General features: G+C 47.9%; 1 protein-coding gene across 1 annotated transcript; it reads right to left on the bottom strand.

The window, feature by feature from the left end:
- Window positions 1-232: 232 nt before the first annotated feature.
- Window positions 233-15,073, bottom strand: LOC111944873 (serine/threonine-protein kinase PAK 2-like). The gene is made up of 15 exons (XM_086867781.1): window positions 14,792-15,073; window positions 13,856-13,893; window positions 13,281-13,403; window positions 10,253-10,387; window positions 9,631-9,975; window positions 9,020-9,184; window positions 8,584-8,698; window positions 7,139-7,202; window positions 6,389-6,437; window positions 5,533-5,645; window positions 4,745-4,862; window positions 3,952-4,051; window positions 3,320-3,516; window positions 1,382-1,519; window positions 233-588 (listed from the first exon to the last, which is right to left on the bottom strand). The coding sequence occupies exons 1-15, from the start codon at window positions 14,865-14,867 to the stop codon at window positions 490-492; spliced, it is 1,875 nt and encodes a 624-aa protein (XP_086723907.1). The 5' UTR covers window positions 14,868-15,073; the 3' UTR covers window positions 233-489.
- Between the last annotated feature and the right edge of the window lie 423 nt (window positions 15,074-15,496).

Here is a 15,496-nt window from a genome sequence, read left to right as displayed (position 1 = left end):
CATCTGCACAGGAAGATTTGGCTGCCCCATTCCTCCACTTCTTTTGCCTGTAAATGCCATTGCCCTTTCTGCCTCAATTAGACATACCACACAGCTGGCCAAAACCCAGCCAGTGAGCCAAATTCCAAAGGCCGGGCAGTTTGGAGAGGGTGACTGAAGAAGAGCCTTCCCCACTTTCAAAGCACACCAAAGAAGACATGAATATCACTTTGCACCTTGGAGAGACAACTGATAAGTCAGAAGGAAATGCTGAGTTTATTCACAGGGTAAAAAAGAAAGCAATCTTCCAGATGAGTTAAAATTTCAGAAATCTTATTGATATATATTCCTACTCTATAACCCTACTCTACAATTCTAGTCCACAATCCTACTCTAGAACCCTACTCTACAATCCTAGTTCAGAATCCTACTCTATAACCCTACTCTACAATTCTAGTCTACAATCTGACTCTATAACCCTACTCTACAATCCTAGTCTACAAGCTGACTCTACGCTGGTCCTGATGTTTTCTCCTCCTTCCTCCTCTTCACTGAAATGATCAGCGGCACCAGGCTGGACACAGGCTCAGTTAATGTTACAAGTGGATGCTGCCCAAAAGGGAAAAAAAGAAATCAACAAAACTCAGTTAACCATGACTTTCCAAGCTCAATGCTTCACAGCCTCAATCAGGATTCCTCTGGTTCCCAGACAGACCCAGAAAGGGGACCAATGGGGGCATCTGCACCTCCATCTTCACGTGCAGGACCTTGCCATCACAGGCAAACCTGGCCCAGAATCCCACTCATCCATTGATTCTTCTTTCTTCATTTTGATGGGACTTTTGCCCTAGTAGGGCTCTAGAAATGGTGCTTTCTCTGCCAGGCTGAGAGAGCTGGAGTTATTCAGCCTGGAGAAGAACAGGCCCCAGGGAGACTTTCTAGCCACTTTCCAAAACTTCAGAGTGGCTTCTGAGGGTGTGCAGGACATCTTTTTGAATAGGTCCAGTGACAACAGGACATGGGCTAATATGTTTAAAGAAAAAGGGGATGGAATCAGAAGAAGTCTAAGGAAGAACTTGTTTCCTTGGACACACAAACAACACTAGCATAGGTTGTCCTAAGAGCTTGTAGGTGCCCTGTCCCTGGAACCATTCCAGGCAGGTGGGAGAGGGCTCTGGACATCCTGATCCCTTTAAAGATGTCCCTGCTCCCTGCAGGGCACTTGGACCACATGAGCTTTACAGGTCCCTGCCAGTCCTGCTAGAATTCCTCACCATTTCCATTTGAACAGAAGGAAGATTGGAGGTGAGATGGAGGGGGGCACATCTGATGCCTTGGATTTCAGTGGAGGAGGAGCCCATCCCTCAGACACTGTTTCACCTGCAGCCCCTTGGCATTTTACCTGCAGGAGCTCCTCAGCAGACCAGCGCTGTGCCTCGTCTGTCTGAAGGCAGCAGTTCAGGAAGTCATGCAGCGAAAGCGAGAATAGGTTGGGCTGCCACAGCTTTGGTGTCCCTCTTACGTTTATCAGGAGTTGAGGCTGGAGAAAAAGGAAACACAAGGCTCCACCTGCTTCTTTCCCATCTGCAACTGCTCTCCCAGAGCCCGTTGTTTCAGCTCCACTCTGCAGTGGCATTTTTTGCCCTGGCAGAGAGGCAGAGATGACTTTCCTATACCAATAAAAAACTTAAACACCGAGGCAGCCCCAGCTTTTCCATCATCCAGCAGATCTTTCCTTGGCAGCTGATTTTCATTGACTAGTTCTCTGGTTAATGAGAACTTCATCACCAAATGCAGCTTTTGCTTCTCTGAGGATTCACTCCAACTTGTGTGAATAGCTTGACAGGCCATTTGGGAGGGGGAATTTGCTCTAGCTATACTATTTCCAAGGATTATTGCACAAAAGGGATCACTGCCGTGCTTGTTGGTCCCTCAAGCACAGCTTCCATGAAACAAAAATCATCAAGCTTTTTGTTCTGTTCTTGAAAGAAATGCAGATGCAGAAAGCATTTAAAACAGACAGAAATGACAGTGGGGAGAGGCCTAGGAGTCTGCATGAAAACGCCCACCAGTGCTGGTAGCAATGAAATAGATGCTGACCAAGGAGACTTTGATCCTCTTCAAGCCAGAGGAAAACTTCCTTCACTTTTCCCATAGCAGCAGAGGTCAAAAAGAAGGTTTTATCCTGTCCCTCTGCAGCTGAGCTCAGCTAGTGGGCATGGTGGGGAGTCCTCACTGTCACTAGCGCTGTGCAGCCCAGGGATGGCCTTGCTCCTGTGCTAAAGGAACAGCAGCGGCGTCAACCGCACCCCTTGGATCCCAGCCCCAGGCACCTGACTGCAGGCTCATCCTCCTGTTCAAGTACCAAGAAACAGCCGGGGCTTTGGCACACAATTCTAACTGCAGCTGGAGAAAAACGCATCCTGAACTTATCCAGGCCACCCAGACACATGACAGAACAATGTACAGATGACTTCAAAGCCTGAAAGTTTAGAGTTCCCACAGGATTTGGAAAAGATGCTAGAATTTGGACAAAAATGGATGTGCTTTGTTTAATAAAGGAAAAAGCAAGCAGAACTACTTTGATTTTTGTATTTTCTGTTTACTTTTCCTCTTTGTTCTATTATTTTCCTTTTCTTTTTCTTTTTCTTTTTCTTTTTCTTTTTCTTTTTCTTTTTCTTTTTCTTTTTCTTTTTCTTTTTCTTTTTCTTTTTCTTTTTCTTTTTCTTTTTCTTTTTCTTTTTCTTTTTCTTTTCCTGATTTTATTTTTATTTTTTATTTTAGGTTTAGTTTTATATTTTCCTTTTTCTTTTCCTTTTCCTTCTTTCTCTTTCCTTTTCCCTTCCCTTTTCCCTTCCTCTTCCTCCCCCTTTTCCTTATCCTATTCCTTTTTCTTTTTTTCTCGTCCCTTTTCTCTTCTTTTCTGCTTTTTCTTTTCCATTTCCTTTTCTTTATTTTCATTTTTTCTTTTTCTAGAAAATTGAAACTGCGAAGGTCCGAACTCCACCTCAAAGGATATTTATTACACTGCTGAACTCTCCACTGAAAAATTCTTCTCCTTCAGAGACAAGCTCCAAGAATTTTCAAAAAGCAAAAGAGAAATGTCACAGAGGCCAGCAGGGCTGCAGGCCAAAATGGCACGTTTCTGAACTGGGTACCTGCCACTTGCCTGCTGATGCAACCAAACATACAGCAGATGCTGATGTGCTGCAGGGACATTTTTAGAAGGGGACCTTGGTGGAAGTAGTGCCAGCAGATGGCAATGGCATTTTGTCCAGTGGCACACAGAACATGGGACAGGTGAGAAAGTCAGCAGGATCAGTGAGTATTTGCACCTTACCGAGACAGGAGTTTCATTCCAGGAAGGAACTTCTCGTTCCACCATTTCGATGCCCACGATTCCAAAAGACCATATGTCCATTTTGGGGCCGTACGGGTGACCTGTCACGACTTCAGGCGCCATCCACCCAGAAGTGCCGGCCACGGAGCTCTGTCTCCTCTGCTCAGGGGTGAGCTGAGCAGAGAGGCCAAAGTCAGCTGTGGAGAAAACAACACACCCTGAAAGGCAGCTCCAATTAGGAAACCAAGCAAAAGAATTGCCCACTCCCAGTCTCAGAATGCACTTTGTCATCTGCTGGAAATCCATTCCTGCTCGATTTCCTCAGGGCTTTAACCAAGGAAATATGGCATTGGCTGCTTCAAAAAATCCCCACCTTTTTTACACTTCCTCCAGCAATGGCCTTTCTTTTTCTGAAGCTTTAGATTGTAGCTCTCTCCCTTTGGATGGGACACAGCAATGCCACTCTTGACTGCTTGTGGTACCTTGTCATACCTCTGTGCACATCACAACTGTGCCTTCAGCTCACAGCAGGGGCCCCTGCACTGCCAGCAGCACCATTTTTGGGGAGCTGGCAGTCACTGAAAGCAGCCCCACATCCCTGGGAGGCTGAACCTGACCAAGAATACACTGACCCAGCTTGACAGAGCCGTCCGTTCTGAGAAGGATGTTGCAGCTCTTCACATCTTGATGGATCACATGGTTGGAGTGAAGAAAATCCAGTCCTTGCAGGCACTGAGAGAGAAAAAAAAAGAGGGAGATAAAAATGAGTGATGTGATTTCATCACACAAGCAAGGAAGCAGCTGTAAAAATTCCCTTTGCAGGGGAATGGGGAGTAATGGCAGAACACAGTGCCACTGAGAGGAAGAGCCTGCTGCTGCAACAGCAGCAGAGCCGGACCTTTGTCAGGAAAGGCATGGCAGCTTTTGAAACAGCAGCAGCAACTGCTGTTGTAGACTGTCCCCTGCAAACCAGGCAGAGTGACTGCAGCTGCAGTGGGTGTGCTCAGAAGCAAACAGCATTTGCGCTGCATTACTATCCTTTTCAGTTGAGACTTAAAAGAAATGAGTCTCTTTTTCTTCTCTGCTGTTCATTTCAAATTCTGCCAACCAGCACCTTTGCTTTTACAGGCAAGGAATGCAGTGCAGAGAAGCACAAAGTAAGCATTTAGAGAGGCAGGGTGGAGAACAGCAAATCCAAATAGAAGTGACAGAGCTAGAATACAGCAGCAGGAGATAAGAGTACAAGGAGTGAGTAGAGTGAGTGCAGGGACACTGGCAGGCAGTTCACTTGAAAGGCTCTTGCTTGCCCATAGCATACCAGCAACACAGAAACCAAGCTTGGCCCATGAAATCACTCCCATTCTGAGCCCCAGTTTCCCAGACAATCTTGCTCAAGCCCTTGGAAGCACAGGTGGGATCCCTGACCTCACGGCTGACAACTGCAATCTCTCCTTCCGACATTTGAGTCTCATTGATGATATCTCTCAGAGTGCCTCCGTCCATGTACTCCATCACCAGCCAAAGGTGCTTCCCCACAAAGTAACTGAAAGAAGGAAACAAGGGTGTGGAGATGAACATGCATGGCTACGTTGATGTTTGCAAAAGACAACAGTTGTTTCTGGGTGCCTTTGTTACAAGGACAGAATAAAAGGAACAGACATTGCCTCTAGGCTGTGCAGGGTTTGCAGTCTGTGCAGTCTCAAGGAGAATGGCACATGTATAAAAAGGGAGATGTCTTAAATGGCCAGCAAGTGAAAAATGCACTTTAGTAACAGCCCAGATAAAAAAGCTGTCACACATGGTATCTCTGGTAATAACACCGAGTCTTCCTGGCATGCAGAGCAATGGAAAAAGGGCAGCAATGCAAGGGAAATCCTCTCTCTAGGGTGGTTTATCAGCACTTCAAAGGTGCTCCTAAAAACTTGAAAAAGTTAAGCCCCAATCCAATGTGGAAAAAATGAATTTACAGGGTGTTTTGTTCTTAAGATAAGGCTGATCCAGATTTTTGGACAATTTTCAAACTGCATTTGCCAGGGTAGAATAATGCAGACAAAATGCAAAAATCTCTTCCATCCACTGGAGATAAGGTGAGAAATCATAATAAACCAGTAATTACAAGCTCTTTTTTCTGCCAGTATCCAAAGTGGGTTTTTAACTTTGCATGCATGAAGTATGTAAATAAATATTGGTGGGATAAAACAAGAATCCCTCACCTCTCTAAACAGGTCACAATGTTGGGGTTCCTATTCATTTTCATGACCATGAGTTCATAAGCAGTTGCTTCCTTCCTGACCAGTTCTTGAAGATTGATTTTCTTTATGGCCACCTAAAATGATATTGAAAATTTGTAACTTTGGAAGTTGGCATGGAGCTTCTCACATGGAGTGAGTGATTCTGGAACGGCACAGCCAAGCTGTGCCAAAGCACCTTGTGATTAGACATCGGAGTAATTAAGAAGTGACAATCCAACAGCCCATTGCTCTGCTCCCTTGGGGACAGTTACATGACACCTGACCACTGACACTTTGCCTTGTCCACTTGGTAACAAAGGTGTATCAAGTCTCACCCACAAAGCTCTGACCACACCCTCTGCTGCTCTGCCTGCACTTCCAAAGAAGTAATCTGTGCCTTGGTACTCTGTGGATACAGGCAGGCCTTTGGGCTTTTAGGGACACCTTGCAGATCTCTCCCTACGTACAGCTCCCAAGTGGCTAATGAGCTACCAGTAACATTCAGATGTATTTGCTGTCAGCCAGAAATGAGGATTCAGGACTCTGAAGCTGTAGCCCCAAAGAGCAGAGAGATCCTCTAAGTGAGATGCTAAACCTTGGTTTTAGCAATTGAGAGCAAGTGGGCACGTCCTTCTCTGCAAGGAACCGCTGCCCTCCTTGCCTTCCTACTGGCAGCTGAGAAGGACAAAGACTGTCCCAAGTGCAATTTGCAGGCTGGCACCAGTCTGTGTTTCTTGTGCCTTTCCTGCACAGCTCTACCCAAAGCTCCAGGCACAGATGTCACCCGTAGGGAAAGGCCTCGAGAGCAGCAGAGTCTGCAGGGGCTGTTGACATTTACCTCTCCTCCTGTGGCAATGTCAAGTGCTCTAGAAACCTCTCCAAAGGCCCTAGAAACAAAACAGCAGCAAAGAAAGGAGAAGATGTTTAGATCTTGCAGTGAAAGCCACTCCAGACAGGAGATCTCTGCTGTAAATACCTAAAAGTTGCAGGTTGCAGGAGGGGTCTGCCAGAAGGCAGATGATACATTTTCCCCTCATGTGCATGGGCACTGGGCCTGTTCCTGAAGTGCTGGGCTTTCCTGCCTCAGCTCAAAAAGACAGCTTATTCCTTCATCTCGGCTATCAGTCTCTAAACTGGGCAGTTCTAACCCTGAGCATGGAGTATTTGCTTTACCAAACTCTTGGAAAGAAATGTCCCTGAGGACTGTTATCTGACAGCTATCATAAGGGGGCAGGTTGCTCTTTCAGGTAAGCAAGAGTCTTCTTCTGTCATTCGTGTGGCAAAATTCTATGATCTTGAGACATACACAAATGCTAAGGAAATTACCACAGAGCTGTCCCACACTTGAGAGACAAGGAGATCTACCAGGTTCTGTTCCTTGCTGCAGGCAAGACCTTGGTTGGCAGCATGGGGAGGTCATTGGCAATGCCTTCTGAGCACACTTACAAATTCTGGTCAGTACTGAGAGATGGGGCAGACTAACCCTGGTGTGTAAACATGTTTGCAGCTTGTCTGACTTCCCACTTGATGGATATTCCACCAGCGAAATACCTGGCCCAAGGCTGCGTAGAAGTATCTGTGGACTCACCCGCTGCCGAGATTTTCCAGTTCAATGTATTTTCGTTTGGGATTTTCCACATTCACCATTCTCCCTGAGGGAAACAAAATGTAGGATTCTCACTTTCAAGCAGAAATTCCAATTTCCAGGAGATATGAAAGCCCCACTGTCTGGGGCTCTGAACCCTTTGTGGTCAGCTGGGCAGCAACCACAACAACAACAACAAGAGCAACAAGCCAGGCAGTTCTGCAGTCCAAAAGGCCAGCAGAGAGACTGGTTTTGTCCAGTACTTTGAAGACTTCTCTTGTCAGGAAATAAAGCCCAGGGAGATGCATTCCCAGGAGAGGAGGGCATCTTCTCTAGCTTGCAGCTGTTTGCCAAAAGAATGAACGCCTTTCCATCTGTAAAGCAGAGCAGCTGATGCTGTAACCCATTCCAAAGGGGCTTTCAGCATCAGCACCCTCACCCTGTATGAGCAGGCTGAGCTCCAAGACGCCCTTGCCCATGGCCCATGGGAAGAACCCCAGTGCTTCCCTTCACCCTGACAGCGCGGATCAGTGGCTGCCATTGGACTCGGCCTCTCAGCACCGCACATGTCCCCCCCACCTTCCCAAGTGGGCACAGCGGGCAAGGGCAGCGAGGAGAGCAGTGCTGCTCAGGCGCCGCTGTGACACGCACAGCTGCCCAGAGGAGATGCTGTCCCTCTCGGGAGTCCAGGCCGTGCCGTGCAGAAGCCGGCCCAGACGGGGGCTGCTGCCTCGGGCCAGCTCAGCTCTGCAGCGGCCGGCCGGGCGGCAGCACCACTCTCCCAGCTAAGGAAGGTTCCAGCCCCTGCAGTCAGAGCAGCCCTCAGGGCCAGGGCACACAGCAAGGCTGCCAAAGGCCAAGCATGAGAACAAGCCATGGCCACAAGCCACAGCCAGCCTCAGCCCCTGACAAGCTGCTGCCCCCATTCAGGACACAACAGGATTGGCTTTGTCATCAGACACACCGAGGTGTGGATCAATGCCCTTTTTTGTCTCAGCAGGTGAAAGTACACACAGAATCAACTGGGATCTTTTCTCAGCCCCACCAGGTCTTTATGGGAGGGCGTAACACTGGCAGCTCTTATGGGCAAGAAGCAGATTAAATGGGTTGTGCTGCAGAATCACAGAGGGCTTGATGTGTTTTCCTAGAGACTGATCTGAGCAGGGGTTGGGCCAATGGGTAGAACTCAAGCAACTGCTCCAGCAACAATTCCTGCTTCTTTCTTCAGTAGAAAGGGAAGCCAGGTAAACTTTAACGAGTCCAGGCTGCCCTCAGGGACAGCAGGAACAACATGCAGAGTGCTCTCTCCCTGTCTCGAAGCAGAGCACTTCCTGTGGAGAGACCTAAATGTCCCTGTGACACCAAACTGAGGAGGAACATTTGGTACAGCTATGCTGGCATGTGCACACAATTCACTGTCCCTCAGACAAGAAATAAATTAGATGTACTCAGTAGCTCCGGGAAATCCTCCTGTGGCTGAGCAGCATCTGTGTCAGTGCTGGAGATGAAGAAATTGCACAGGCTCCACTTCTCAGGGAGGGGAACCAAGGCTCCTTGGTAGCTCTGAGAGTAGAAATGAGTTGGTGTCAGAAAAGTGACTGGCAGAGATCACCCCGAGTACCCTTTTCAAATTCAAGCCTGTAAGAAGTTGCTCTTAGCCACATGCCAAGCTCATAAACTGGATTATTTTGGACACCTGCTTCTGAAACCAAATGGTCAAAACCAGAGGTTGTTTTATTTGAGTTCATGGCCACCTTCATATTCCATTTTCATGGATTTTCTGAAGGATGACTGCAGCAATGACCATTCCATTTCCTCCCAAGGATCCCTTTCCCCCTCCAAAGACTGCAGACACATTTGCAGATCCTTGTCCAAATGTTGTACCTCCTCACAATGAGTCCACTTTTCCTCCATCTTTGACACATTCCCAACCTTCAGCATCTCTTCTTGGGACAGTTGCTGTGCCTTATGTCGACCTTGGGGCTCTTCATCACCAGTCATTTGCTGGAAGCCTTTGCAGGCTGACAGGTGAGATGTCAACATTTCCACCTCAAGTCAAACAGAACAAAGCAGTCAGAGACTACAGCTTGTCCCTTTCTGCCAAGGCTCATTGACTGTGAGGAAAGGGAGAGAGCTGGAGAGGAGCAGATTCAACAAGGGATACAGACAGCTTGTGGCTTGTGTTCAACATCTATCTGGGTGACTGTGTTCACTTGCAAAAACACCTGAAAAAACAAGGAGAGCAGGAAGAGGCCAGCGGGAATGCATTCAGACGAGTGCTGGCAAAAGGGGAAAGCGACTTGTGCCACTGTCCGGAGCAGCATCTGGGATTCAGCACACCAGCAAGTTTCCTTCAAAGCAGCTGGGATAGACACTACAGCAGGATGGCACTGAGGGGCATCACCCCAGCTCCCTGCTGCTCTGCAGGGGAAAGGCAAGAAGGGCACAAACCACCAGACTGCAGTGACTGCAGTGCCTATCGCTGTTTCACTCACTTGTTTATGTAGAAAATTCTTCTCCTGAATCAGTTGATTGATTTCCTCTTCAACCATCTTCATTTCTTCCTCCAGCCTCTTCTCCCTTTCCTTGATCCTAGCCCGAGTATCCTGCATCTCTGCCTGGAGATTTTCCTTGCTGTCCTCTAAAACACATGAGAGAGACAGCTTGATGAGTGGAGTGGCTGGCACTATATCACTCACCTTGTTTTGTTGATCTCTTCTCTGCCGATAGAGTGTCATCTCCTCTTGAATGTTCCTCATGTCTTCCTGGTGCCTCCTCTTCACCGCCACAATGGCACTCTGAGCTTCAGGCAACTCTGCCTGTGGCTCTGCCTTGATGTTCTGTACACACAAAGGAAGAAGAAGTGACTGGGAGCTGCCATCAGGCTCAGCTTTTCCCTCTTTCAGCCTCAAAATCACACTCATTCAGTCACTTCTTTCTGCCTACTTAACCACCTCTGCTTCCACTGTAACCCTCCTGTCCCAGAGCTGATCTCTGCAGATTACAAGGCTCTGTGCTTTCAGTGCTTCTAGGACTCCTGGCCTCCTCAGTCCCAAGAGCTGTGTTTTATGCCCCTCTTCCTGCCCTGCACTCTGTCACCTGCTGAGTCAGGCTTACCTGGCCATTCTCCAGTGGCTCTTCCACCTGCTGCCCAAGCTGCTCTTCCTGCTCTCGGGCTGGCAACAGCTCTCCCTCAGTCTGGCATGGCATCTCTGATAAATCAATCTGCTCCTGCTCTTTCTCCAGAACAACCTGCACAGAAAGCAAGAGAACATGGCCTTCAACTCCCCACACAACATTTGTGGGCCAAGACTCAAACACTGATGGGCTCACACGTTCCCAAAGCACTGTGCTGCTGCTCTCCTGGCTTGTTCTCTGCCCATGGGGAGACCCAGATTCCAAAGTGACACTGGCAGTACAATCAGGGTCCAGCTGGGTCTGAATCTCCAACAGACTCTTGGGCAGCTGACAGGAAATGTGTGCCATTTCTCAAGGGTCTGCTGAGGGCCTCCCTCCCCTTCTGCTCTGTCCTCTTTGTCTTTCCATAGTCACTCACACTCAGCCCTGTCCCACAATTCCATCCTGACTCTGCAGGTGGCTTCCTGTGTGATTTCATCCCTTGTGAGAGACACTTGTGGAGTTCATGTTCTCTTCAGGCCTGCACCACCATTCCTGCCTTTCTGACATCTTCACTCTTGTTAGAAATCCTGCTCGGTCAGGAGATAAGGATGTGTGCAATTTGATCCTCTGATGGAGGTCAGAGAGCCCCTATGGCCACCTGAGTATATGGAAGAGGACCAAGGTGTTTATCCTCCCTCTTTTGTCAGCTGAGAATTCTGAGCGGCACTAACAGAGATCCTCCAAAGGCCCCATCAACAAATGAATTGACACACCCCTAGGGATGCCAATGAAGGAAACCATGTGTCATGTAATCCATGTATGACCAAAGTCTCCAAACTCCACCTAGAGCTTGGGATTGTTCCACTCCCTTAGGACATGCAGCAATTTGTTGCATAAAAAGAAGGTTTCACAGCAGAAGAGAGTGGAGGAGGAAAAGAGTTCTGAAGAGAAAAAAAACAACCATCTCTGCAGGGGGAATCATCTCTGCCTGCTCCGGATCAGTCAATGGAACCTGTCTCTCCTCCTCTCCTCAAAGGGATGCCTTTAGATGGCCTTTATAAGACCAACTGCTTTGCAGCAGAGATGGGAAAATTCAAATGGAATATTTGATATCTGTCAAATAGATGATAGATAGATAGATGGATAGATGGATAGATGGATAGATGGATAGATAGATAGATAGATAGATAGATAGATAGATAGATAGATAGATAGATAGATAATCACTATTATAAACTCTCTTGCTATACTTTCTATCCCTACACACATCAACACTTGGTAGCCAGTGCCCCCATCAGCAGCAGTGCTGAACTTGCTCTCCTGTTGCTTCAATAAATCACACTCTTGGGGAATCTGGATTGTGTTGGTGCTTTGCTGTCAGACGCAGAGCACTGCTCTGGGAACTGCAGTCTTCTTTGTGCATCTGTGCTCAGACAAGTTCTTCTCTTGGACTCAAGCACACTGATGGTGCTGAAGTGGCTGCAATCAGAAATGAAGCCTAGCCCCTCCCAGCCTCTCTGATCTCTCAGCACCAGCTGGAATGCAAGGCCATTGATTTCCTGCTCAGTTCCCAAACACAGCACCTATTGATCAACCATGGGCTGCCAAAAGGCATGGGCACTGTTCACCTGAAAGTGATGTGCAAGCCCTGCTGTCTGGCCTGGCACCAGAACAGCTCCTTCTGCCCCAACATCCCCACCCCAAACTATGTGTTCTGCAAAAATACTGCATTTTCCAGAACTGCCATCTTCCAAATTCAAATTCTAACAGAGTCTCTTCCAGTGCTGCAAGTGGGCAGGAAGGGTTGAGCCAAAGCACCTTTAATGGCTGCAGATTGAGAAATTACACAGAGTCCTTTTTACAATCAAACCACAAGACAAATAAACAAAGCAAAGAATGAAATTGTCAATGAAAGGGGCCCAAGTGGGGAGCACTGTTATGTTGGGATTGATGGAAGTCTGCTTGAAGCAGACTTGAAGCGCCACAGTGCTGCCCAGCACAGGGGGATGCTCACTGCCCTGCTCCTGCTGCCCCACTCTTGCTGACACATGGCCAGCATGCCCCAGGCCTTCTTGGCCACCTGAGCCCACGCTGGCTCACGTTCAGCTGCTGTTGAGCGACACCCCTGGGTGCCTTGTCCCAGGCAGCTGCTCAGGCACCGAGTTGCACATTTGACTTTAAAGGCACTATCCAGAATTTGGAGATGCCTGTCCTGTTCTTAGCAACACAAGACAGCACTCAAGGACTTGCGGCTTTATCCCAGCCTCCAGGCTCCAGGGGAGTTTTCAAAGCTGCAGACTTCAGAAAGAAAAGTCTCAACAGACATATGGAGTCTCTGGTTTTGCCTCAGAAGAAGGATTCAGGACAGTGCAATTTGTGTCTTCTGGCACAAGAGAAGAGTGGCCCCACATGGATTCATGGACAACAAAATCATATCTTTGCAGCTTATCAAGAGCCAGAAGAGATGTGGGCTCAGAGCACCTGTCAGCTCTGCTACTGACTGCTCTGCCTGAAGAGGCAAAACAGAAACCCAGCAACAAAGGCACCAAAATCCCTGATTTCAGTCAGAAATTTCACATCCCCAGTGTGTCTCTGAAATACTCCCAGGTAAGCACACTCAATAAGCTCATGGGGACAAACCACCCCAAAGCGCCTGTGTGGTCAGATCCACATCTTTTGTGCCTGCAGCTTCTTGGCCAGTCTGTAGGGCACAGGACTCTCCAGACCATAGTGTCCTCTCCAGAATGTGACATGGCTGAGCAGAGTGTCTTTGACATGCTCCCTCCTCTGGGCACAGGGAGCCTTCATGCTTCAGGCTGGCCCCTCTCAGAATCCCAGCAATTGGGGGCCTAAACATGACAGATCAAAAGTCATTTTTCAGCTGCCATTGGCTGGGGTGACTTGCTAGGTGCTGGCACGACTCCTGCACTCAGCAGCCTCAGCTACCAACAGCAAGTGCTGGCTGCTCAGGAACTTGCAGCTGTGCCTTGCACTAAAGACAACACCAGCCAGAAGTGGCACTTACAGTCTCTGAATGTTCAGGCTGGGGTGTGACCACTGCTGGAGGCTCGCGGTCATTTTGCTCCTCTTTGGCCTCTTCTCCAGGAGCAGAGGGAGCCAGAGAAGAGTCTACTGTTGGTTCTGGGCTCTGTGCAGAGATAGTAGTGTTAGGGACAGGCAGCTACCTATCATTTATAACCTTACTTCTATTCTGCTCTATTTCTACAACCAGCTCGACTAAAGACAAATCATCCACTTTGATAGCAATGGGATTCTAAGTCACTCCAACTAAATGAAAATGGCTTAATTCAACTGGACTGCAAATTGTCTGAATTAGATCTCCCACCCTGGCTACTGTCAAGAAGCAGTGTTAAGCAGTGTTCTTTCTGCAAAACTGGTCTTCTGGTTCTTTGAAAGCACTGCAGTGGAAGATGAGGAAATAGGCAGCAATGCCTTTGCTATCACTGCTGCAGACATGGAAATGGATTTCCTTTCAGCCTACTCAGCTGGCCACCTACACTCTACTGCCACAGGCCAAGCTCCCAGCTTGCTCCACAATTCTCCAACAGCAGGAATATCAAAGGTTTCTTTCTCACTCACCTCAGGATCGGCACATCTGAACACACGCCTCAGGTGACCTGCAGTGAGCAAGGGAAAATGAACGCAATGGGGTGAGAAAACTGCCTGGGCTGCTGAATCCCATAGAATAAGTGAACCCAAACAGAGGGTATTTTCCTCTGACAGCATCCCTCAGGGTGCATAATTCTTTCCAACATGCAGAAAGGGAACTGGGCACTATTCTTGCTTGTGCCTACACTTTGGCCTCTTTTGCCAGTAAGTGAACACAAAGTTGATCAAGAACATGCAAAGTGTTCTTTAACAGTCAATGCTCGAGTCTTGTCCAACAGATAAAGTAGCTTTTGCTCTTTTCCCTTTCAAGTACTTTTTAAAAAGATAAGTTGCATGCAGTAAATCTCATTAACTTGCTGAAAACATTGGCCCAGAAAATCTTCCCCCAAATCCCCCTGAGCTGTGGCAGTTCTATTGTGCAGCACAGCAACAGCAGCTCCAGTGTTCGGGAGCACACACTCGCTGCTTTGGAGTTTGCACTTCATTGCAAAGGCTATTGCTATTCTAGCACTCAGAAAAGGGTGAACTTAGTCAAATCCTTTCATGACAAAACTGAGAACAAAAGAAGCTTTCCCTCAATTATGGGGAGAACCACAAAGTCTTAAGAAGGCCTTCTGAGAAGGTCATTGCATTTTCAAAGCTATCCTGCTTGAGCCAGCAAACTGAGGAAAGGACAGACTCTGCTGCCACAGACTCTCCTGTGCAGGGAATGGAACCCTTGCAAATGCTGCCTGCAGACCCCTGGCTACAGGCATCCCGTTTTTGCTAAACTTGTTGACAGGAGCTCTAGCAAAGCAGTGGCATCCTAATGGTCCTTCTGTTTCAAAATCAATCCAGGCACTAAGAAAAAGCAGGAAGACCTACAAAATCCAGCTTAGGTTACACCCAGGGAAAACCTCTACTTACATGCCAGGTTTGTCAGGTAATAGCCGGAATAAACAAAGCCATAAACAGTGCAAACTGCAGCAGCGAGTGGCTCCATCACTGGAGCACTGTGCCAGTTTGCAGACACTGCTCCAACTCAAGAAGAACAAGGCTCCTGTCAGTGTGCAACTGCCCACTGACAAACGCCTCAAGCAGGAGGATGCTCCTGCACTGAGCAAGCCCAAGAGCTACTCTGACACTGAGGCCTTCCGTGCACCAAGGCAACCTTCTGATGTCACCACGACAACGTGGCAACCATGTCCTGACATCACAAAGCAAGTGTTCTGCCTTGGAATTTATGCAAATTTATGCAAAGGAACCCAACCTCCCCTACAGCAAACACCAAATAGCCTGGGAAGTTCTCCTCTGTCACAAAGCTGCACAAACTCCCCTGGTGAAACAAACCCTGTTGTTCAAGGGATCCAAGAATAAAAGCAAGATTGGCCCAAGTACCTACAGCCTGTTCCCCAACTGAGCACTCACATGGGACCAAAGACAAGGCAACCAGACCAAGAGAATGGCCCAAAGCATTGCACAGAACCAGAAAAGAAAGCACTGTTGCCATAACAGCTGAAATAATTCTTAACAAATCTCTCCACATATTTGCATATTTATTGGATGTGCCCAGGGCTCCTCTGTACATATATACCTGCCTTTATTCCCATTTGGAAGCAGTCAGACTGGCAG

Source organism: Cyanistes caeruleus, chromosome Z, assembly GCF_971803275.1.
Source record: "Cyanistes caeruleus chromosome Z, bCyaCae1.hap1.1, whole genome shotgun sequence".
In the NCBI taxonomy this organism is placed as follows: domain Eukaryota; kingdom Metazoa; phylum Chordata; class Aves; order Passeriformes; family Paridae; genus Cyanistes; species Cyanistes caeruleus.
The sequence above is the reverse complement of the archived record's forward strand: the minus strand, read 5'-3'. Positions and strand labels throughout refer to the sequence as shown.